The sequence below is a fragment of the Podarcis raffonei genome, chromosome Z, assembly GCF_027172205.1.
Source record: "Podarcis raffonei isolate rPodRaf1 chromosome Z, rPodRaf1.pri, whole genome shotgun sequence".
Classification (NCBI taxonomy): Eukaryota; Metazoa; Chordata; class Lepidosauria; order Squamata; family Lacertidae; genus Podarcis; species Podarcis raffonei.
Genome location: NC_070621.1, coordinates 33321435 through 33346790, shown reverse-complemented (window position 1 = coordinate 33346790; position 25356 = coordinate 33321435). Strand labels below are relative to the sequence as shown.

The 25356-nt window shown below is 45.0% G+C and overlaps 1 protein-coding gene across 6 annotated transcripts; it reads left to right on the top strand.

The window, feature by feature from the left end:
- The first annotated feature begins 48 nt into the window (after nucleotides 1-48).
- AIFM1 (apoptosis inducing factor mitochondria associated 1) lies at nucleotides 49-25356 on the top strand. Of its 6 annotated transcripts, none has more exons than XM_053373408.1 (17): nucleotides 49-241; nucleotides 7284-7411; nucleotides 8639-8732; nucleotides 9154-9183; nucleotides 10027-10151; nucleotides 10248-10378; nucleotides 11495-11585; nucleotides 12656-12740; nucleotides 12873-12949; nucleotides 14422-14530; nucleotides 16645-16752; nucleotides 18521-18609; nucleotides 19279-19419; nucleotides 21119-21261; nucleotides 23053-23177; nucleotides 23549-23745; nucleotides 25080-25356. In XM_053373408.1, the coding sequence occupies exons 1-17, from the start codon at nucleotides 169-171 to the stop codon at nucleotides 25149-25151; spliced, it is 1818 nt and encodes a 605-aa protein (XP_053229383.1). In that variant the 5' UTR covers nucleotides 49-168; the 3' UTR covers nucleotides 25152-25356. The 6 variants fall into 6 exon arrangements, with proteins under 6 accessions (XP_053229383.1, XP_053229385.1, XP_053229382.1 ...); XM_053373407.1 differs by lacking the exon at nucleotides 7284-7411 and adding an exon at nucleotides 2970-3112 and having other exon boundaries at nucleotides 50-241; nucleotides 9157-9183; XM_053373406.1 differs by lacking the exon at nucleotides 7284-7411 and adding an exon at nucleotides 2970-3112 and having other exon boundaries at nucleotides 50-241.

The window sequence follows — 25356 nt, the reverse complement described above, 5'->3', positions numbered from 1 at the left end:
TCCCCCTGGCCGTAGAGCCGCAGCGCCCCCCTTCCTAGAGCGGCAGCGCGCGCTGACAGGGAACACGCGTGCGCAGGGAGACCGGCGTTCCGCGGGCGTCTTTCTGTCAGTAGAGGTGGAGACCGGGATCGGACCTGAATCGGGTCGGTGCCCGTTGCCGCCGCCATCATGTTCCGCTGCCGCGTGGCTACCAGGCTAGTGCGGGCGCTGGGCCCAAGGTCACGGGGCCGTGCGGGGACAGGTGAGCGGGGGTTTCGCCGGCGTGGCCTGAAAGGGGAAGGCAGGGCAGGCGGGGGGGGGGGTGCGAATCTCCAGAAGGTCTTTCCAGAAGTCCCTCAGTCTCCCCTTCGGGGAAATGGGTTCAGTGCTTCCTTTGCTGCAGTGCGATTGCCATAAATGACGTGTCTTTGTTTTTAGGGTACATTAAACACACACACACCCGCTAATTCTGAACGTAGGTAACATGTTCACAACTTCTAGTTACGAAATTGCTTCATTCGTTCCAGATGCCCACGTAAGGAAATCAGTTCCACCTGCTTTGATTCTCGGGGTGGGGGTGGGCCAAGGAGAGCTATTTAGGATGGAGTTGCCAGCTAACCAAAAACAAAGAAAAACCCCGAGGTACCGCATAATGCACAAAGGCAATGCGAAGCTGACGCTTTATTCCAAGGAAGTTTATGGGTCGTTATGACACTATACTTCTGCAAAGGTTGATGTGCATGCCAAGTCTCCCCCAAAGCTCTTAAAGGGGAAAAAAACGAGGATCAACGTAATATTCCCAAGCAGGTCTACCTGAAAGTTATCCCTGCTGATTTCAGTGGGGCTTATTAATTAAGTAATAAACATGTGTAAAGTACAGATATGTAGCTACCCATTTCACTCCTGGAGGGACACTCCATTGTCTCTTGAGATAGATGGATGCCAACAACAATTCCAGATCTTTCCAAGTGAATGGAACTCACTTTTCTATCCTAAAAGGTAGAGTTATTGGTCTTGCAACCAATTATCACTGTTGTTTCATCCTTTGCTTACATCCTAACATATGGCACCCATATGTTAATAGCCTACATTTTTGGAGAACATTTATTTATTTATTTATTTATTTATTTATTTTCAAATTGGTTAGGATTGAAGTTAGGATAGTATTAAGAGGCCAGAGAAGAGAATTTGGTAAACCTAAATGGGCAAATATCAAAGTACAGTGCCTAGAGTCAACAAACCCTCCTGGTATTGGTTAATCAAATGAAAAATTTCAAGAAGAGCCCAGCTCTTCATACATACATGTTCATACATCTAACTAATTGGTCAGTGTAGATATTTGGCTATTGAATTCCTAAAATGATCTCATTTCTGAAATCAAGAACGTAAGCCTATATTTCTCCCTGATCAATTATAAAAGTGTTTGCTTGGAAATAAGTCTCAAATCATTTTGGTGCAACTTCCCTGTTGATCATTTTTGAGGAATGGAATGTGTGTTAGTTGTAGCTTCTTCTGTTTTCAAGTAAAATGCGGTTATAGTAATGAAGAAAGAAGTGAGGGGGGAAGCTGGAATATTTAAAGCTTAGCTCTCTGCATCTCTGACAAGTCTGATTCTGTACACATTAATGGTGCTTAAAGTCAGTGATTTCAGTGAGCTTAGGAATACCTTAGCTCTGCATAGACTTGGGCTTCAAGACTCATGTGACTAAATTGTAGTAGGCATGATGGGGAAAACAGACTCCCATTTACTTAACCTTTACTATGTCATTGAAGGTGTCAAATCACAGCTGAAGCAGACTTGTATTGGATCAGGAATTCCACATAGGCAAGTTAGCAAGCTGATGAAGGAGGGACAGAGTGCTTTCTGCCACTCCTTCACATGTTTGCTGCACTTTTAAGCCTCCTTTAAACAAACAAACCAGTCTGTTTTTCACTCACAAGAGCAATGTCCCTCATGAGTACAAAGCAGGTAAGTAAAAATTATTGCAGGTTTCTAATGCTAGGGGACTTAGTAACAGGGAGAAGTTAATGGGTGCTTATGAACAGTTACTCTTGTTTTTGGAAATCAATCCACTTGTCTGTGGACAGGAATGGAATGCCAAGTTGTCAATCAATGCTTTTAGTCAGTGTTAAACTTAGTTCTTGGCTGTGGCCTCAAAGCTTGCTATGGTTCTAAGTTGTGGCCTTAGAGTTGCCAATGATGTAGATTACTATTGGTACCTTTGAGTGTATTCTGCTGAACCCAGTTGCCAACTGAATTTGACCAAGAACCGTTGCACACTTGCCTGGGAGGAAGTATCACTGAATGTGGCTAATATACATGTATAGGATTGCATATGATAGGTATAAGATTAAAACAAAAAGTTTTCAGCAAGCTTCTAAAAGATTATAGTGATGGTGCCTGCCTAATAGCAATAGGCAGGGAGTTTCAAAGTACAGGTGCTTCCTAACAAGCCATGATTGCTAGCCAACCTGAAGGCATGGCTTGGAGATCATGGCCTCTTAGGGAGCTACAAACCATGATTCTTGGTTCAGACATAACAGGGAACCAAGGTTTTGTGGTTTGCTTATCCTGTTTGCCCCGGGGAAGACTAAAGTGGGAGTGATGGGACAGCATGTGTACCAGCCTATCCTATTTCATATTCGCAATAAACCACGGTAAGCCAGAATATCTATTATGTGGCTCTTGTCTCTTAACTTACAAGGTGATTGCAAGGTGATTGTGAATATAGAGATGGGGGGGAGGGGAGGAACCTTGTTGTGAGCCACCTTGAGCCCCTTATTTTAAATCCGAGGCCCACCTTTGTGCCTTGCATTAGAGGGTAAACAGCTCAATTTTTATCTTTTGGGATGTCTCAGTGAAATAATTTTAGTACCAATGTAGCACTGGCTGTGACACAAGTAGATTGCTCAACTGTCAATTTATAACTTAGCTGGTGTATTAAGGTACACTGTTGACTATTCTCCCTCCTAACAAATTGTGTTTCCAGGCAACTTCTTTCAGCGATGGAAAGTTCCCTTAGAAGTTCAGCTGAGCAGACAAATGACTAGTTCTGGTGTTCCGGGAGGCAAAGGCGAAAATACTGTCCTTGCCTTTCTTGTGGGCTTATCCGCCTTAGGAGCAGGGGCCTATGTAAGTAGAAAGGCCTGATGGTCAAGAAAAGAGCAAGATGTCTCCTGCTACACGGTGGTCATTTCTCTTCTAAGCTCTCCTTTGGTTTCTGCTCTTCCTGCTTCTCATCTCTGTTTCTGTGCTTCTCTTCTCCGTCAGCAAAATCTCACAGGAGCAAAGTTAAGCCTGGCTCAAAAGTTAACCTTTTCTCTCATTGTTTCAGTTATCTCACGAGAAGGGCAAACACTATATATCCACAAACAAATGGCTACTTTGTCTGCTATACAGTGGTACCTTGGTTCTTGAACTTAATCCATTCTGGAAGTCCGTTCGACTTCTAAAACGTTTGCAAACCAAGGCTCGGCTTCTAATCTGGGGCTGATTGGCCCCAGAAACAATGCCAACAGCTGAAACAGATGTTCAGCTTCCAGAAAACATTCGCAAACTGGAACACTTGTGGGTTTGCAGCGTTTGGGAGCCAAGCCATTCGGGAACCAAGGTACCACTTTATTGAGTTTGTACAGAAACTAGATTGAAATTCTATGTTTATTCTTACTGGTTGGAAGAATTCTGATATTTTTTGTAAAGGAGAGTTTTTTTTAGCAATTATTGCATCATACACTGAGCTTGTCCCTAAACACAGGCTGATACACTTGTTTAGCCTGAGAGTTCTGTTTATTGCTGCTTTCCAGACACATTATAATGCTGTAAATGCCATAACTTATGACATTAGCAGAAGATAAAGCCATTGTTTTGGTCTCCAAGGAAACTTGCAGATTTGGTGTTCTGGTATTCCTGGAGATTGGGTATATGCAAATTTGGTTTAAGGATTTTCCTCCCACGATACCCTTTTTTCAAAAGAAGGTCAGTTATGAATTATTATTTAAAATCAGATTCTTAAATAGCAGGACTTAACCGAGGGCAAAAAAAGGAACATTGGCTTCATTCTTAAATTATGGTTTGGTCACCAGGATCAGACCTCAGACTTGTTGCACTCCTTGCGCACACTCATTCCCTTCCTAGTTTGAGTATACCATGGGTGGCTGTTATGTTTAACTCGATCAAGCTATGGTTTGCCTCCAAAACAGATTTGGAAATCCATTTCAAACCAAGATTCCAGGCCATCACTGGAAAACTTTGGGGAAAGAATGGGTACATGAGCCTGATGCGTGAACCTGATAGCAGAACAATTGGTTTGTTTGTTCTTTGAGAATTGAACCCCTGAGTCTTTAAGCAGTTGGGATCTGCAGGATGCTTTGATTGCGTTTGTGCAACATGTTCTTAGTTCTTGCCTCATAGAATCATAGAATCATAGAGTTGGAAGAGACCACAAGGGCCATCGAGTCCAACCCCCTGCCAAGCAGGAAACACCATCAGAGCACTCCTGACATATGGTTGTCAAGCCTCTGCTTAAAGACCTCCAAAGAAGGAGACTCCACCACACTCCTTGGCAGCAAATTCCACTGTCGAACAGCTCTTACTGTCAGGAAGTTCTTCCTAATGTTTAGGTGGAATCTTCTTTCTTGTAGTTTGGATCCATTGCTCCGTGTCCGCTTCTCTGGAGCAGCAGAAAACAACCTTTCTCCCTCCTCTATGTGACATCCTTTTATATATTTGAACATGGCTATCATATCACCCCTTAACCTCCTCTTCTCCAGGCTAAACATGCCCAGCTCCCTTAGCCGTTCCTCATAAGGCATTGTTTCCAGGCCTTTGACCATTTTGGTTGCCCTCCTCTGGACACGTTCCAGTTTGTCAGTGTCCTTTTTGAACTGTGGTGCCCAGAACTGGACACAGTACTCCAGGTGAGGTCTGACCAGAGCAGAATACAGTGGCACTATTACTTCCCTTGATTTAGATGCTATACTCCTATTGATGCAGCCCAGAATTGCATTGGCTTTTTTAGCTGCCGTGTCACACTGTTGGCTCATGTCAAGTTTGTGGTCAACCAAGACTCCTAGATCCTTTTCACATGTACTGCTCTCAAGCCCGGTGTCACCCATCTTGCATTTGTGCCTCTCATTTTTTTTGCCCAAGTGCAATACTTTACATTTCTCCCTGTTAAATCTTGTTTGTTTTGGCCCAGTTCTCTAATCTGTCAAGGTCGTTTTGAAGTGTGATCCTGTCCTCTGGGGTGTTAGCCACCCCTCCCAGTTTGGTGTCATCTGCAAATTTGATCAGGATGCCCTTGAGTCCATCATCCAAGTCATTGATAAAGATGTTGAATAAGACCGGGCCCAAGACAGAACCCTGTGGCACCCCACTAGTCACTCTTCTCCAGGATGAAGAGGAACCATTGATGAGTACCCTTTGGGTTCGGTCAGTCAGCCAGTTACAAATCCACTGAGTGGTAGCATAGTCAAGACCGCATTTTACCAGCTTCTTTACAAGAATATCATGGGGCACCTTGTCAAATGCCTTGCTGAAATCAAGGTAGGCTATATCCACTGCGTTCCCTTCATCTACCAGGCTTGTAATTCTGTCAAAAAATGAGATCAGGTTAGTCTGGCATGACTTATTTTTCAGAAATCCATGCTGACTATTGGTGATCACAGCATTCCTTTCTAGGTGCTCACAGACTGTTTGCTTAATGATCTGCTCCAGAATCTTCCCTGGTATTGATTTGTCTTGCTTTGATGCTGTTCTATCTCAGCAAGCTTTCCATGGCCCACTGGAGACCCTTTTAAAATAGAAAAGCTGCTATTATTCAGTGTCTCTTCTTCTTGCCCCCAACCCCAGTGAAATCCTGCATCAGCCACTGGTACCACTACTGACCAGCTATTTTGGAGTTGTGCTGATTTGGGAGCAGCTGCCAGGAACTGTGGGACTAGGGAGAATGGGTGTAAGAAATATTTACCAGGTCAGACAAGCAGTTGATCTGTCCAGAGCCATTACCAAGTCACAGTCTATTACTAGCCTGGCTATTACCAGTCATCCATTGTCTCTTTGTTGAAACCCTTTTACTAGGAAAGCTTTTGCGTTGGACTTTGCCTATATAAAGCATAGCTTACAATTAAAGCATTAGGTTTTCTAAACAACAAAACAATATATAAAAATATTGTTCTAAGTAATATTTATTATACTAACTACTTTTAACCTGAGGTTCCCAGTGGTCTCTGATCCCAGTGGACTGGCCAAGTCTAACCCTTCTTTGCTTGAACACCTACGCAGCATCAGATGCTTCCCAAACCATTCAGAGGATCTGCCCGTGGAACACACCAAAATCATTTTCTAAAGGGAAACTGCTGGGGACAGCCTAAAACACTCTTCAAAGGAGCTAATAACTGATGTTGTAAATGAAAAGAGGCCATTAAGCTGCCCATTGGTTTGGCAACTGAATGGTGACAATTTTCCAGGGTTTGGGGCTGAGATATCTCCCATGACCTACTTCCCGATACTTTTTTAAAAGTGTAGATGCCAGCAATTGAACTGGAGACTTGTGTATGCAAAGCACACACTCTACTCTTTGCATGTGCTTCCTCTTCTAAAAAAACAGTATAGGGTATGGGATGGGCAGTTTGAAACCTGTTTTGGTGGAGACATGGGTAAATCTAGTGCATTGTGCAAATGTACAGTTGCCTGCCACCTTAAGACATTATGCTGGGTTCCTTGAACAGAGAGATGTGAATAATCTCAGAAAGCAACTAGATGGAGATTCAGAGTGTGCCTCTCATTTATTTTGAATGATAGGAAAGGACCTTCGGAATAGTGTGAACCTCTTGTGCAATGTTGCCACTTCATACATCGTCATCATCATGTCAAAATGTTTAGGACCCAATCCAAAGAAGCAGCAGAACCTTTGCAACTGCTGGTGGTAATGGGAAAGAATTGTGGCATCTGGGAGTAAGACAAACACCTGCTTTAGCATTCTCTTCTGCAGAATAATTTCATGAAATAGCAGATGTTATGTGCAGACCTCATCTTCTCACATGCCTCAGCTGCAGGAGGGGAAGGCAGTGGCTGTTCTTGAACAAGGCTGCTTCTTTTCATCGTCAAAGCTAAATCTACAATGAATCAAGGATGAAAAGAGTCCTTTTCTTTGCTATAAATGAAGACCTTCTGTCTTTTAGCATACTGGTTTTGACACAGCCCTTGCTCACCCCAAGATCTGTATAATCCAGTGTCCTAATTTCATACTCAGAGCTCTCTGCTTCCTTTCCCTCTTCTCTTTCCTCCCTGTCTCCTTTTACAGTTTTGCAGTGCCTGCATCTCAGACCCCCTTCTAGATCGCTAACGTCTCCAGGTGCTCCTGGCAAGGGCAGCAGCAACCTAATGTACTTCTTAATTGTAGGAGGAGCAGTTACGGGGGCAGGCGCTTATGTAAGCTGCTTTCCATTGAGTTTGGTTGCTGGGGCTGGTGGGTGGTGCATGACATAACTGAAGCTTGCCATTTCATGCTGGCAGTCTTAAATGTTCACAACCTAATCTTTCTATAAAATCAAACTTTACTGCAGCCTTCTCCAACCTGGTGCTCTCTAGTTGTTGTTACACTACAACTCCCATCAGCACTGACCTTCAGCCATGTTGGCTTGGCCTAGTGGGAGTCCAAATAAACATCTAGAGAGTGCCAGGATGAGGAAGGCTGACTTTGGAGTTCATGCTTCTGGTTGTGGTAAATCAAATGCTTGTCTTTGCTCCTGCTGTCTTTGAAGGCTCAGCTTCTTTGTTGATGGATGTTGATTCTCTGTCTATCTCTCTCTCTGTCTCCCCATCATTATTCTTTTATCTTACATAATTTTGTACCTGTTTAAGAAGAACCTTGCACACTTTTTCATTTTTAGCAATTGCTAACTTTCCATTCTCCCCCACGTCTTCTTCCTCATATTTGTGTGATTTTTGCTTCTTGCTAATAGATGCTTTAATTCACTTTTTGCATGGAGTTGGGGTATCCTGTTACTTTTTCAGACCCCCTTTGGGGAAGTATACATGGTTTTATTTATTTACTTTTTGTTGAGAGGGGAAGAAATAGTCCACAGGCACACTTTGAACCAACTTATTTCTCAGCAATATAACTCCAGTCGACAGCGACTTTCACTAGAGGCAACATTTGAGTATGACTAGCCTGCTGAGACTTACCGGTATCTAGCCTCTCAAGACCACAGCCACTGCTTCCCCCATCCCACAGCTGTCTTGCCCCTGCATTGATGGTGCCTTAAGAGAGCAACATTTTGATTTGGCCCCTGAGCCCAGTAGCTGCTGATCCACGGATCAGGTTTTCCAGTTGTCTGCACCTTTATATGTTTGCTGAATCTAAGCCTGGCCAGTCCTCTGTAGCAACCTTCACTTGGAGTTGCAGAAATTCTCTCCCATCTGCAAAAGGGGACTCTCAAATTACCCCTTGTATTTCAAGCCCACAATCCTTGTATAAAATGTGTTCCCGCCGCCCTCCCCTGGGGAGGCAGACGCTTCCCTTTTTTGCTTTACTTCCTTGGAATGAAGCCACTTTTCCTGAGTGTGCCGGGTGGACAAAAGCCAATTGCTCAGCTAACAGTAAATGCAAAGATAAACCAAATGTATGTCAAAATTGTCACTTGTTTGGTTGTCTAGGCGTACAAGACATTAAGAGAAGATCAAAAGCGGTATAATGAGCGCATTGCAACAATGGATCAGCGCCCTGAGCAGGATGCAAAACCCCTCTCAGGTATGTATCTAGCTTTATCAGGATTGCCTCAACCTTTAGAAGAGGGATGTGTAACACCTCCAGATGTTGTTGAGCTCAAGCTCTCATCACTCCTGACAGCTGTCCATGCTGGCTGGGGCTGATACGAGTCAAAGCAGGTCCCTGCTATAAAATGTTGGTTTGCAAGCTGGGATCTGCAAAGAAGAGAGTTAAAATGAGGTTCGCTGATTAAAAAGATTTTACCATCATGTAAGGAAACGGAGCTGTCAAGCAGAGGGAAAATAGGCCTTTAGCAGTAAGATTCTGAGCAAATACGACCCTATCCTGTTAGCTGTAGCAGACATCCCCATCAAATTAGCATGTTGGCCTGATCTGTGTGTGAAGTTGCATTCTGCTTACCTGTGCAGGGCAGCTTTCCAAATTGCATCTCCTCTCTTTCCAGAAGCAGATGCTGTCTCCCAGAGCACAGCAGGTGAGAGAGTGCTTCAAGACAGACAGACTTTGTATTCTTCCCACCACCACCAAAGTATATTTGAATAGTGTTATTTTTACAATGTGTGCTGGTTCAGAAATAAATGCTGCAGTGGAGGCTATGATGGAGCTGCTGTCCGCTCTTCTGTTTTGGATTATAGGGAAGGAAGAGACGTTTTTGGGGTCCCCTAGGAAAGTTCTGTATTTTGCCCCTGTGCTTGGGCTTGCGATCCTGGTGTGGTTTCGATGCTACTGTGAATACAGGAAGCTGCTTTCTACAGAGTCAGAGCAGTGATCTGTCTAGCTTAATATTATCTCCTGCCCTCCAGGGTTTCCTGTCCCTACATGGTGATGTCAAGGAATTTAACCTGGGATTTACGCTTTAGGCTGACCCTGTTTGTCTCTTTGGAGTGACCACCATTATTTTGGAGGGTTTGCTAAGTTGCAGTAAAGCTTACAACAGGAGCAGAGCACCTGTGCCCCTCCAGGTGTTGCTACAATTCACATCACACCTGACAGTTGTTTGTGCCGATAGGTGGTTTTAAGTAAGCTACTGTCCTCTCAGCTTCAGCCCCTCATTTCCAATCTGTGGGTGGCACTATTGACCTACTTCATAGGGGTGTTCTGAGGATTACAACAATGAAAATACCAGATGCATTTTGAATACATGAAGTCACTATATTACACACTAATATTGTTTCTTTGGTATTAAAATTATTCTCAGGCAGAGAGATGAGACTTAGCTCTTTTCCCTTTCTGTTTCTTTTGGACGAGAGACCTTTTTCTGTTCGGGTGTACTTTTGTGGTTGCCTTCACTGTCCACTTGGTTATCTGTTGCTTGCAGCCCAAGAAACAGAAGCAGCCGCTCGCTCAGAAGTTCCGTCCCATGCTCCTTTCCTACTAATTGGTGGAGGCACTGCTGCTTTTGCTGCAGCCAGATCCATCCGTGCTCGAGATCCTGGGGCCAAGGTAAGTGACAGAAGCACGGAGTTTGGCTGTGACATCAAATTTTCTTGTACTTGTTGAGGTTCTCGAGGTAAATATTTCCACTGCCTCATGTCCAAGGTATTGATTGTGTCTGAAGACCCTGAACTTCCATACATGCGGCCCCCACTTTCCAAAGAACTGTGGTTTTCAGATGACCCAGATGTCCCAGAAACGCTGCGGTTCAAGCAATGGAATGGTAAACAGAGGAGGTGGGTTTCTTGTTCCTCCCTCACTACATATTCCCCCAAAATGTGCCAAAATGATAAACAATGTGAGTGTTTGAGACTTGGAATCCAAAGCAATGCCCTGGAAAGTATCTGCTGTTACCCAAATAGGTGCCTCATGTTCCTGCTTGGCAATGAGCTCTTTCCCAACTGAATAAATTTGGAGCAAAAAAGTTGGTTTGTTATCTGCAGGTTGGGGCGTTGGCTCCTAGACGTGCTTGTTGCCAGGATCCTTGCAAACAGTGATGGACCTCTTGGCTCTTGGTCCAGCATGGCTCATTGTATGTCCTTGAGAAAGAGTGTATACTCAGGATTGCTCAACACAGATCAGTTACGGCTTAAGTATTGAGACATTGTGAATTGTTTACTTTGTATCTTTAAAATATGCTGGTGAACCATGAAGATTCTGTGTTTTAAAAAAAGTATGAGGTCAACCCATCCCTGGCACGAAGGTTCCTGGTATCTTTCCCAAGAATTGCTTTTGAGTTTTAAGTTTAATGTACAGTTTAGTATTTTTGTCCAATTTTGTTGACCAAAAGCTAAGGGCTCTTGAGGCAGCTTACAATCCATTGAATGATATAATAATCCAACAGTAAGCACAATAAAAATGGGCATCCTGTATAATAATAACCTGCAACAATAAAATAACAGCAGCAGCAGCCAGTCTTAAGCAGCAAGTGTTGTTCCTAACTAAGATTTTACCTGCTTTTAAATATTCATCAAGGATTGACTTTCACTGGCCTCATGGGGCAGTGAATTCCACCCAGAGGATATCACTACCCAGAAGTCCTAATCTTCAGCTGCCTAACTTGAGGAGAGTAGTGCAAGCACTTTGAAGCAGGGTCACCTCTGGAGATATTAAAACAGGAATAGGCAATGTAGGGTCTTCCAGGCATTGTTGGACTACCAAAACCCACCAGCCCCAGGGCCAGTGGTCAGGGATGATGGGCGATGTCATCTAACAGCATCTGGAGGGGACCACATTGGCCACTACTGGGTTTGAGTATGTGGAGGTATACATGGAAGGAAGCAGGTCTGAAGATAATGGCTACTTACAGTGGAGCATCACTTTCTCCCATTTTATTTATCACCCCACCGCAGTATATACTTCCAGCCACCTTCGTTCTATGTATCTGCACGTGACCTGCCTCACTTAGAGAATGGTGGAGTGGCCGTCCTCACTGGAAGGAAGGTTGGTGTAGCATTGATTACATCTGTTTCATCAGTACCATATCTGAAGGGATTTATATCCTCTCCTTTATTTCTTGAAACCAAAGCAGAATCAATAACAAACCCAATCAGTGTCAAAACTGAAAGAGATGCTGCTGTATATAAAACAGCATGACACCCAATTTTAGCAGGGGGCTGGCAGAAGGGTCGTAGCTCATTGGCGGAGTGCATGTGTTGGCTGCGGAAGGTCACAGGTTCAGTCTCCGAGTCAGGCTGGGAAAGACCTCTGTTGGAAATGGCAGAGAGCTTTTGCTGCCAGTCAGTGCACAGACAACGTGTATTTAGATAGATCAGTAGCCTGACTTGTAGTAAGGTTGTTTCCTATGTTCCTAGGGAGGAGAAATGTTAAAAGGCTTGCAAAAATTAAAAAGGGCTTGCCTGGTGCCAGAAGATAAGAGTTGGCACCAGGCAATGGATAGTTTGTTCCATAGCAGTGGTTGCCTCCATTTCTCTTATTGTCACCCAAGCCAGGGGAGCCCATAGGAGGTCCTCTCAAGATGATGTAGGCAGGATGAGGAACCTCAGGCCTCAGGGGCAATGTTGGCCCTCCAAGCCTCTCTGCTTAGCCCCTCGCCTTAGGCGATGACTCATACCAGCCCTTCTCTTTATCCTCCTTGTGTGTGTTTTCCTGGCTGGAATTCATCCTTGAACTGCAGTGATGCACCCTGTTTGCCTGAATGTAGATAGAGGGAATGGGAATCTTTGGCTTTTACATGGCTGAATGAAGCCAGCTGTACAGAAGTAAGAGTTAGAACCATTTCTCTGCCTACTTTGCCTCTGGCCCCACACACCACTGGCAAGCAAAGGTTATCTGTTAGGGCAGCTCTTCCCAGCCTTAGGTCTCTAGACATTGTTAGACTGCAACTCCCATCATCCCTAGCTGGAAGGACCGGTGGTCAGGGATAATGGGAGTTGTAGTCCCAACAACATCTGGGGACCCAAGGTTGAGAAAGGCTGCATTAGGGAATGCTGCTCAGGTTCTGTGTGCTCACTCATTTCTGTGCGAAACATGAGCTTGTGTTTGACTTGCAGGTGGTCCACATGGACATCAGAGGCAACATAGTGAAACTTGACAACGGTTCAGAGATCTCCTACGACAAGTGCTTAATTGCCACAGGTTAGGATGTGGAGGCTGCCTCTTTTTCTCTTTCAGTCTACAGTGGGTGGACATGGGGTGTATTAGCCAAGATGCCAGAGGGCTCTGATATTCTGCCTAGATGTGATTTTGGTATTTCGTTTGTGTCCTCAGGTGGTTCTCCAAGGAATCTTCCTGTGATTGAGAGGGCAGGCAAAGAGGTGCAGCAGAGGCTCACCCTTTTCCGGAAGGTAATCTGAAGAGGGGAACCATATTTTGACCAACAATTCATCCATCAGTTACCATGATAAATTTATGCTTATTAATTGACTAGTTTTTAAGAAATTGTATTGAACTGAAAGCTTATTGATTCCCCCCTAAAAAGCATATTAAAAAACAAAGAAAAAATGCAAAGCAGACAAGCACTAGTGTTTCTTGAACATCTCAAGATATGAAAGATATCAGAAAATCCCAGAGCAATTTCTCATTTTTCCCTTTTCTTCTTCCCCACCTCCCTGCCACCCCAAATTTATAACATTAGATGCAAGTGTCTTTCATGTGTTGTTTTTCCTGAGTGTGTGAGTGTGTAGAGAGAGAGGGAGAGAGTTTAATTTCTATCCTGCTTTCCTCACAAAGGAGCCCAGGGTGGCAGACAACAAAGTAGTTGGAACAGTGCAGTTGATTTAAAATAAAAGTATTAAAAACGTTGGAAACAATAACAAACATGTAAACATGTTAAGAACATTTTAAAAAATGTTAAAATGTGCAGCAAATGACAAACACTTTTCTAGGCTGTTATCCGCAAGGAATAGGTTCTGTGCCCCATTTAATTTGGATTGATATCTTGTCCATAACCAAGAGTTTTCATAGTTACCAAATCAACTAGTAAGGTAAAGGTACCCCTGACCATTAGGTCCAGTTGTAGACGTCTCTTGGGTTGCGTGCTCATCTCGCTCTATAGGCCGAGGGAGCCGGCGTTTGTCCGTAGACAGCTTCCGGGTCATGTGGCCAGCATGACTAAGCTGCTTCTGGTGAACCAGAGCAGCACACGGAGATGCTGTTTACCTTCCCGCCGGAGTGGTACCTATTTATCTACTTGCACTTTGTGCTTTCAAACTGCTAGGTGGGCAGGAGCTGGGACCGAGCAATGGGAGCTTACCCTGTCGCAGGAATTCGAACTGCCAACCTACTGAATGGCAAGCCCTAGGCTCAGTGGTTTAACCCACTGTGCAACCCGCGCCCCTAATCAACTAGTAACAAACAACAAAAGCTTGGCTTTCCTTCAAACTGCTAGCTTAGCTTGCATTGACTTTCATTGTTTGACAATGTCTTCTCTTATTTTGCTTTATTGTGTTGATATTGTATCTGTTTTTGCTATGTTGCTTTTAGAAGGCTTCTTTAGAAGGAAAAAATGGGGTGTGGATATTGAACTGAAAAAAATGGGGGGATTTGTCATTTTTGCATTGCTCAGTCACAATTTGGGTGAACTGCAGATTCTCACCTGTTGGTTATGGAAAACCCACATCCCTGTCTTGTGTTACCTGTAGACCTCAAGCAATATCAAAAGAGAATGGGCTCCTAGGTCCTCTGCTCACCTTGTAGCTCACTGGTCTCAGTGAGAAACTATAAACTAAGAACTTTTCTGATTAATGTACTGAACAGGGACATCGTTACTAACACTGACTAAAGAGAACCACTGAAATGCTCCCCTGTCTCCTTGCAGGTTGAAGATTTCCGTTCACTGGAGAAAATTTCCAGAGAAGTCAAGTCAGTCACCATTATTGGCGGTGGTTTCCTGGGTAGTGAGTTAGCCTGTGCTTTGGGGCGAAGAGGTAAGTGTGACCTCTGATTAGTGAGAGTCTGCAAAGAGCAGGAGTTGAGAGTGTGATACCAGGGTATAAATAGCCACTGGATCATCAAGCTTATTTGGCTAAACCACTCTTACTCCCTGTTCAAACCTGCTGCTGTGGTGATGAACAAGGCAAGAATTTTAAAGCGCTCTGCCACAATGCAAGGACTTAGAAATGAGAATAGTGGAATAAACACAGTGGGTTTCCTTGCTCGGAATGAATTAGTCAGGTCTGGATTGTTTTCACTGCAATTAGGTCAGCTTGGCAGTGTGTAAAATCTCACATGTTCTGCCCATGTTCAAATTTTTGCCTTTTGATTTACTTCTTGGAGTTGTTGTTGTTGAGAGACACGCTCTCTTGAGAACTAGTAAGGTTAATTGTAGACTAGATGTGCTAAGTCTGTTGTCCTTTTAAAAAAATGACTGGCTGCTTAGCCTTCCATCCTCACCGCTGATTGGAGGTCCAGCTTATATCTTCCCAGGTTCTGAAACTGCACCAGAGGCTGCCCAGCCACTCCACCCCCTCCCACGATTCTCTTCTGCAGTGATGAGGACTAGAATGTTGTTAATGTGTTAAATGTGGCTGTTCTCAGGATACTGAAGTTCTGTTCTCCTGCATAGGTGGTTCTGGGAGCTTGGAGCACAACAGCCCTGCCTAAGTGGTGATGTGTACCAATTTCCCAGGAAGCCAAGCAGAAATACACCAGCCTTGAGGAGTTTCTCACTTTTGAGTGTGCAGAAGTCTGCTGGGCATAAAAGAAAGCAGGAGTACATGCATTTACTGGCTTTTGCTGTGACCAATCTTGTTCCCAGCCTCAGTCTTGTGTGTGCACACGCATGCACAGGTGTTTAAATATTCATATGGCACCTCTTGGTCTTTTGCTCCCAAGGTATCTTACAATAAATCTGTCTCTCATTCGTGCATGCACGCAGCACCAAGAAGCAACAGTATCAGAAAGCATCAGCACTGAAGATAAAGCAATGGAAGCGAACACCTGCAGTCTTCCTGCAAATTGAGAAAATTGTAAAATGATATTATCCCCCAAACAATCAGTGAATTCTATTGACTTGATGCCAAAAGCTAACACTGATGGTGCTGTTGGGGGAATTTTGGATTCCATACCCAATAGCCTGGACAGCCAATAGAACCCAGACACCAATTGTCAGTCAAACAGGATTTTTATTTAGGTGTTGCAAAGCCAGTGCAACGCAACCTGAACCAGCAAGTAGTTGAAGGGTGGCATCCCAAATTTGAAAAAAAAGCACAAGCTTTTTTGTTATGTCCATATATGGCAGTACTTCTGCCAATTAGCTTCTATTGGTTTAATCGCAAGCCATAACAACTTTCTTACCTTTTCCTCCTCGGTAAAGGTAAAGGTAAAAGGACCCCTGACCATTAGGTCCAGTCGTGGCCGACTCTGGGGTTGCGGCGCTCATCTCGCTTTATTGGCCGAGGGAGCCGGCGTACAACTTCCGGATCATGTGGCCAGCATGACTAAGCCGCTTCTGGCGAACCAGAGCAGCTCACGGAAACTCCGTTTACCTTCCCGCCGGAGCGGTACCTATTTATCTACTTGCACTTTGACGTGCTTTCGAACTGCTAGGTTGGCATGAGCAGGGACCGAGCAACGGGAGCTCACCCCGTCGCGGGGATTTGAACCGCCGACCTACTGATCGGCAAGTCCTAGGCTCTGTGGTTTAACCCACAGCGCCACCCGCGACCCTTTCCTCCTCCTAGTTACAGCTATAGTCCTGTGTGCATGCGATTTCATCCTTCTCTCGTGGTTCCCTTGCAAACATAGCCTTCACTTGCTCAACCCTTCTCACACACATTCCAACTTTTAATTTTATGGGCATGTCTGTGGAGGGTATTTCTTGCACCGGGTGCTAGCTCAGACAAGACCCTTTTTCCAGGTCTTTTCCTGCTTACTCTGTGAAGGTGGGGACACCTGAAGGGCTTCTTAAATCACGGACAGGTTTAAATGGGAGAAATACAATCTTTCATGTACTCTGCTCCTAGGCCTTAGGGCTTAAACCAGCACTTTGAATTATGCCCTAAAACAAATTGTAGCTCACACTCTCCAATTCCCTTTGCAGCACAGTCAAGGGGCCTAGAAGTGATCCAGATGTTCCCAGAGAATGGCAACATGGGCAAAGTTCTTCCTGAGTACTTGAGCCACTGGACCACCAACAAAGTCAGGCGAGGTAAGGCCCTTCCTTTTCTGCCTTCGTGCTGGAGCTGTTGAGAGGCTATCCTTAAGCACCCAGACGCATGTCAGCCTGGGCTGTAGACTGGCATAGTCTGATTTTGAGGCTGCAACAGCCTCTCAGCAGGAAGACTTGCATGAGAATTGTCTCCAAGCCATCTTTCTGTTGCACAGTCCTTGTGCAATGAGGCAGCTCTGCCGTTTGATCCTAGGAGGCATAGCTGAGGCTTGCCACCCCAGCATGCTTATCTCATGCCTGCAGTATGGCCATGGCACATTCTCCTAGCTGCTTAAAGCATATCTGTCCTGCCGCTTACATCCAAAGCAGCCACCTAGCATTTGCATTCTGACTCCCTGTGCAATTGCTACTCTACGTTTTCGCTCTTTGGGCAGCCAGGTGTAGGCTCCTTCCTGCAGCTCGGGAGCGGGGAACTGCTGTTGTGCAGGCTGAATCCGGCTTGCAGCAGATTCGCACCCAGCTGCAGTTTCACCTCATCTCTCCCAGCAACTTGCAGGAATGAGGAGCGAGTGCTGTGTTCCTCTCCTGGTGAGCCGGTTCTGTTTCTGTGTTGGGCCATGAGAAAGAAAAATACTTTTTTTGAGGGGGAAGGGGGGGACTGGCAGAAACAGAATTAAAGCAAGTGTCTGCTGGTATGTAACTCCCCCCCCCCCGAGAGAATGTGGCCCTTGACTTAAAACGCTTCCCGACTTCTGTGCACCCTGCGTTGCAACCCCTCCTAGGATCTCCCTGCTGTCAGCTATAACCACAGGCAAGATCCCTTTTTGTAAACTGCATCCCAGCCTGCCATGCCTCTGTAATTGCCCTGCCAAGTCTCTTTCTGCCTCAGCTATTAATGTTCCCCCTTAAGCAAAAGCTGGGATAGCTCAGTTGGCAGAGCGTGAAACTCATAATCTCAGGTTCGTGTGCTCGAGCTCCACGTTGGGCAAAAGATTCCTGCATTGCAGGAGGTTGAAGTTGATGACCCTCGTGGTCTCTTCCAACTCTACAATTATATTATTCTAATCCCCCACCTTCTCTCTCTCTCTGCTGCATTGTAATGGTTGGTGGCACTCCTGTTCCATCCCTGCATGCTTAGTTTATGAAGCTCCTAAAGTTTGCACAGATTTATTAAAATGCCACAGTCCCTGCCTGCAGGCTGATGAGCCTAATAGATATGAAAGCCCAAATGGAGTGGGGAAGAACAGGAAGTCAAGGCATGTAGAGTCACTCGCTCATAAAGTTAGCGTCCATGCGCACACTTCCGGTATTGAAAGAAAAGGTGGCAGGCAAGAGTGCAGTGCTAGCAATTACAATGAGCATGGGGGAAGCAAATTGATCACTGGCTTTAAATTGAAGGTGTTGCATCACCAGCACTATTCCTTTTGCTGCCCTGGGGTGAGCTGGATGCTGTCCAGGTCTTGACCAACCCTGCTGCTGTGTCTTTTCTCTGTCTGGCTCTGCTCTGTCTGGCAGCAAGGCAGTGTGCAACCTTCAGGCATTGCTAGGGTTGCCATATTTCAAAAAGTAAAAATCAGGACACCCCTGATTTTTTAAAGAAGATCCCAAAAGTTGTTGACCTGCCTGAGATCCAGGACGAAGCACCACGTTTTGGAAATTCCCCCCATACGTCAATTCCACCTTTGAAAACCCAGTAATGTCCGGAAAAATGAAGACATCTGGGAGCCCTAGCAATTCTGTCTTTCTCCACTGCATCTCTATGCCTCCTGCCATCAGGCAGTAGTTGTTTTCTGTGCTTTACTTGCAGAGGGAGTGAATGTGATGCCCAATGCCATTGTCAAGTCTGTATCTGTTGTTGGAAACCGGCTGCAAATAAGACTGAAGGATGGAAGGAAAGTGAGTACTGGGCAAGTGACAAGATGGATCACCTGCCTTTACCATGTTCTGCCTCCACTGTCAGAGCCAGTGCAGTGGTACCTCGGGTTAAGTACTTAATTCGTTCCAGAGGTCCATTCTTAACCTGAAACTGTTCTTAACCTGAAGCACCACTTTAGCCAATGGGGCCTCCTGCTGCCGCCGCGCCGCAATTTCTCTTCTCATCCTGAAGCAAAGTTCTTAACTCGAGGTACTATTTATGGGTTAGCGGAGTCTGTAACCTGAAGCGTATGTAACCCGAGGTACCACTGTATAACACTTGTGAATAATGTTACTGGAAACCGCAGGAGGGGAGAGTGCTATTGTGATCAGGTCCTGCTTCTTATGTTTATGCGTGTCTGTCTGCGCACAAAAGGAGTGAATTGTGATCATAATATAATCCAACCCTCGGTTCCTGCTCCCTACTGAAACCAACTTAAGTCGGTGTAACTGAAGTAAATGCATAGTCTTTCCCCTCTCCACCCCAGTTAAGCTGACTCCTGTTTCACTCCTTTTCTTCTGCTTTCTCCTCTCTGTCAAATTTTGGACTGTAAGCACTTTGGGGCTAAGACTTCTAAGTGTTGGCAGCCACATAGTACACAGGTAGTTTCAGAGGAATTAAAAAACGGTCTGCTTTTTCTGTTTTTTCAGGTGGAGACCGATCACATTGTGGCAGCTGTGGGCCTGGAGCCCAATGTTGAACTGGCCAAGTCAGCTGGCCTGGAGGTGGACTCAGACTTTGGGGGCTTTAGGGTCAATGCAGAGCTCCAGGCCCGCTCCAATATCTGGGTGGTAAGTGTGTTTGTGTATGTATGGAGAGAGCGTCTGAATGGGCCTGAGTTGCTGGAGAGTTTATTGAATATAAAGATTTAGTACAGGCAACTCCCCACTTAATGCAGTGGTTATGTTCTGGGGCCCTGTGCGCATGAGTGAAATTGCATAAAATGGGGAGCTCCCCTAAACACCCTTTAAACACCTCTACCACTCTCTCTTCAATCCATACAAAAAAATACTGTATCCAAAAGTACCCATAACTGGAATTGAAGCTCTGGGGATAGCTGGAGGATGCGTGGGAAAGCGGTGCTGCTCCTGAGCTACCCCGCACGTCGGCTATTAGGCAAGGAGGCTGAGCAGCCAATACAAATCCCTGCTGTGCCTCTGGTCTTTTTGGGGCTTTCTCCACCCTCACTGAACACTTCAGTGACTTTTGTCAGAGAGCCTCTCTCCCACCATTTCCAAGTTTGAATTGAACTGTTTAATTATTTCCCAGTACCACACACAAATTGATCACTCTTAAGGGGGGTGGACACACACCTGTATAATAAGAGCATCAATTATTATTTAAAGTGCTTACATACATGCAGCTTTCCAGGGCAAAGCTCTCCCAATGTGGTTTACAAAAGAGAACTAGCTTTACGTACACATCATGAACGTTATGCTTACAAATGACCTGCAGAATGATCCACTTGCAATGCTTCCAGTTTAGCCCTCTCCACCCCCACTCCCCAATTATTTATCCATCACCCTGTGATCTATTTCACTGTGCCTGTTCATCAATGGTTCCCCTGCCCTGTCTCTGCTTCTTTCTTTGGATGGTCCAGTGCCTCGGAACTTTGTTCTAAGGGTGGAAAGGTTTTGGAAGTTGAACAGCAGTCTGTTTTGGATATGGTTTCAACCAGTGTTTCCTAACCTGAAGACTTCCAGATGTTCTTGTACTACAACTCCTGTCATCCTTGCTGGCTGGGGCTGATGGGAGATGGAGTCCTAACTATCTGGAGGTTGGAGAAGTCTGTTTTTAGACTGTCTTAATTTTCCTCCAAAACTCTTCACACCTGTATGCCAGACAGAAATTCAGCAGGTCATAGATCTGGGTGTAAGTACAATGGAGAGGTGGCTACAGCTGTTTCTCCCTTGAATGGTCTCAGCAATGGAAATTGGTTGCTGGAGGAAGTGGGGGAGACCAAGCTCTGTTTTTATCTAATCACAATGGAGGAGTGCCCAAATGCTGTTTTCTCTCCCTCTGGATGATGACAGTTGGAAGGAACATCCAAGCATGTTGCTTTTGAGGAGCAGGGGTTAAAGGAGAATGACATGCTTGTTGGCATGGAATCTAGTAATGTGCATGGAATGCTGAGAAACTGTTCCCATTTAAAGTGAAGAAAGTTAAGCTTCAGGTCATCATGACACAAATTTCCTACTCCCCAAAAGAAAATAGCTAAGGGTTCCTGACTGTGACTAGCAGCATATTCAGTGCTGAATATGGGACAGCTTCATTCCGCTCTAGTTTTAATCACTCTCCAAAAGCCCATTTCCTCTTTTTCCATCTCCACCAACGCTGCAAGCCTTCTTAAAAAGAGTTTCAGGCCACCTTTCCCAGCTGGAGACCAACAATGCCCAGATTGAAGCCACAGTGGTGCTTTGAAGGACCTGATAAATCTCTCATTAATTTGACCTTTCTCTGCCCAGTCCTCACCCTTTGCACCTTTCCCAGGCAGGGGATGCTGCTTGCTTCTATGACATCAAGCTAGGCAGGCGGCGTGTGGAGCACCATGATCATGCTGTGGTGAGCGGAAGGCTGGCAGGAGAGAACATGACGGGAGCAGCAAAGCCATATTGGCACCAGTCCATGTTCTGGTAATGTGGATTCTCTTGTTCTGTCTGATTTTGCTCAGGTTGAGCTGATCTTCCTGGACCTTTTCAATGTGCTGCATTTGCATCAACTTGGTGTAGCAAAGTTGTAGAATCTGCCTTTCATATTAACTTCACTCTGTTGGTTCATTTGGCCCAGTATTGTCTGCTCTTGATAGAAAGTGGCTCTCTGGGGTCTCTGGCAGAGGTATCTTCCCCCTGTGTTGGTGCCTGAGATCCTTGGTAGGATCAAGGTATCTCCCCTGCCAGGCAGTAGAATAAGGTGGGGATAAGATGGTTAGGCTATAGATTGAGGTTGGTTTTTGAATGCTCCCTTACTATACAAAAGAAACAAAAACAAAAAACCTGCACCCAACAACCCACAAGTAGAAAGCAAGGAGAGGTTCTAACATTTCTTCCTGATATGCTTTCCCTTAATTTTTTTTTTTAATAAATTTTTTATTAATTTTCCAACACATATTAAAAGACAATACAAAACAATACATAAACAAACAAACATATAAACACGTATAATTTCTTAACCTTCTTTTCCTTAAGCCTTCTTTCATCGACTTCCCCATACCTCCTTTTTCTGCATCCCTGTTTTAAATCTTTCCAGCAACCCCTGATTTTAATTACTTATAACACTTCCTTTAAATCCTTTTTCTCATGTCCAATTGTTTATCGCTGCAATTCTATTTTTCATTACTCAAAACATTTTAACACTCATTAATTTCCCTTAATTCTTGGATACATCATCATCATCATCATCATCATCATCATTATTATTATTATTCCTCCCCTCTTGCAATATGAAATGGAATATTCCTTTCCTCATCTCAGAATTCCAGACATCTCCCCCAAGGCTCCTACCTCTGCTACATGCAAGAGTAGCCAACATGGTGTGTCTCTGTTGTTGTTGGACTACAGTTTCCACCATCCTTAACTATTGGCCCTGCTGGCTGCAGCTGATGGTGTTGGAATCCAACGGCATCTGGAGAGCACCACGTTAGAAGGCGTTGCTATAACAAAAAGCTGTATATATTCTGCCAAACTAGGATTTGGTGCGGTGGTCAGTGTCCTTGATGCTTCAGCTTTTATTTAAAATAAAGAGGAAAGTTCTAATTCTTAGGGCATTAAAATGGTTGAGCAGAGTGCTCCAGGTTCAATCCAGCATTACCCGTTAAAGGATCTCAGGTAGCAGTTGATAGGGAAAATCTGTTACAGTAGATCCTGGACAGCCGCTACCAGTTACAGTGGACAGTTCTAGGCTTGGTGGACAGCAGTTGACCTGGATGAGGCAGCTTTGGATATCTGATGGGTTTTCAGTGGATTGTACTTTTACCCCTGCCCCTTACTTCCCATGAGTTTTCTGTCTGTCTGTCTGTGTGTCATCTATCTACCATAGAACTGGGAATCAAGGCAGCTCACAAAAATGAAAACAAACACGGATAAAACACATATGGCTAAAAACATGTTCACATGAGTAGAACAAATGCATCTAAAAACAACCAATGACATGCCACTCCACATAATACCTGTGACAGCATTTTGTTTTTCTTGTAATCTAAGAGTTATGTTCCAAAACATTGGTTGCTTTCAGCCCACATTATGAAAACATGGATGCAGTTGGGTTTTTTTTAAAGACATGGCAACCTTCCTGGGCTATAATAAAGAGATTCAAGATATTGCAGAGCCTCTCTGTGTTCAGTCACTTTCTTTGTGCTTTGAGAATGCCAGTCACAACCTGCCTTGGATTTCTGAGCTAGCCCTTACTGTCTTTGCTTGGTTCTTTAGGAGTGATCTGGGCCCAGATGTTGGCTATGAAGCTATTGGTCTTGTGGACGGCAGCTTGCCCACTGTGGGAGTGTTTGCTAAAGCAACATCAAAGGACACCCCAAGATCAGCCACAGAGGAATCAGGTGAGACCTCGCTCCTTGACCATGCTATGCTTGGGGGCTTAGCTTCAGTTTTTCCACTGGTTGATTCATAAAAGAGTCATCTTGGGTTGGAGGAAGTGTTTGTTTCTTCTCATAGGGGTAGCTTTTGATTTCTCCCTTGGAGTGAAACGCAGCCTACTAAAGATTATCCCAGAAGTGGGCAATCCATGCCCTTCCTTATTGGACTACAGTTCCCATCATCCCTGGCTATTAGCCATGCTGACAAGGGCTGATGGGAGTTGTAGTCCATCATCATATGGAGGGCCACAGGTTGAGAAACCCTGGCATGCAAGGCAGGCCGGAGAGGAGAGCCCAACAGGCTGTACACAAGGCTAAGACCAAGTTTATTCTAGGAACTGGAATCCGCTCCGAGAGTGAAACAGAATTAGAAGCACCAGAGCTCAAGGTCTCGGCCGCCTCGCCTTCCAACCTGCAGGCCCCACAGCAGGGAGAGGACTACGGGAAAGGCGTCATTTTCTACCTCAGGGATAAAGTGGTGGTGGGAATTGTGCTGTGGAACATTTTTAACCGAATGCCAATTGCTCGAAAGGTAAGCAGCATGAGTCTGGGGGCGGGTTTATTCATGGCGTGTGCTGTTGACATCCACGTGGCTGCCATTACTTAGCTCACTGGTCTTCAACCGGTGCGTCAGAACCCACTAATGGGCTTCAGGGTGATCCAGGGTGGGTCACAACAGGAGCGTTGCCATTGTGCAGACATACGGGAAAAGATTAAGAAATGCATGTTTGGGTTAAAAGTAGGCCCTGGGGCTGAAAAGGTAGAAGATACATAACTTAAAAGAATCATATCATGGGCAAAAAGAAGCACTTCCTGTAGAAGCCACTTGCAGCCTTTTGATAGTCCAGAAGAAGTAATAGTTCCGTTGATGCACCCTGTGGCACTCATTGCCTCGAGATGCTGTGTTTGGCAGTTAGCATCAGTGGTCTTCAGAAAGGATTTAATTTGTATTTTATTTTTTTAAAAAAGGGCCAACAGAACTAGAACTGACTTGTCTGCCAAACTCTGAAGCTGTAATCAGACTGTTGTGAATAGGAGATGGGCAACTCTCCGTGGATGAGATGTCAGTGATCCAGTAGTGAAGATACGGACAGTGCTTCTAGGGAATGTGTCATTCTCCATGTGTTCACCCATATATCTGGTGTGATACCCTAGTGCTCGGTCTCTGTGACTATTTAGAGTAACTGCAGCACACCAGTGCTTCTCCAGCTCACACTTTTTTCCGTGTGGCAAAAACAAGAAGACCTTGCAAATAGGATCTAGCTAGCATAAAGCAAACTTTACAGCCATAAATGTATTGTGAATTGCAAGGTAGGAGGCTTGGAGGTGATGCTCCTGATAGCCTAATGGAAGAGAAGTACAGGGCTGGTTTTCTTGCCTGCCTTGCACAACAGCTAAGGAATAGAGAAGGCAGGATATGAGTCCTCAAGATTACATGAGTAGCTGGATTTCATTTAGGGTCTTGTCATCTTGTCCCCCATATAAATCAGTACTATTTGCCCTGACTGGGAGCTGTTTTCTAAGACCTTGGACAAGGGTATTTCCTAGCCCTGCCCCCTCCCTCTATCAGGAGATGCCAGGGAACAAACCTGAGAAACAGCGTTCTACATCTGGCCTAGGCCGGGCCATTAGTTCTATCTCATCCCAGGTTTTGCAGATTAAGTATGTTGCATTGCATCTAATCTGTTTTCTGAGATAGTAGCAGTGCTGAGATTGGCCTGGGGGCGGGGGGCTTTTCAAAAAGGACACCCCATGGTGGTTGATAGCAGAGTGGAGTAAGTGGCAGTTCAGGAGCTTCAGCTGAACAGTGTAGGCTCATAGCAGGTAAAGGAACACAAGGCAGAAGCCGCTTTATTTCTCTTGCAGATCATCAAGGATGGGGAAGAGCACGCTGACCTCAATGAAGTTGCCAAGCTCTTCAACATTCATGAGGAATGAGTGTCCCGCCCAAATCCTCGGTCTGGAATGCATTTGGAAACTCGAGAGATGAAGGCCTAGGCACCAGGCTGAATGGGCTTGTCTGCTTGTGTGCCCCCTCCCTGCCCTGCCCACCAGAGTGTGTGTGAATATTTGTGAATGTTTGTAATGGCCCAAGACTTGGGCTCTCTTTGCACCATGAATTAAACCGGATTCTAAATAGCAA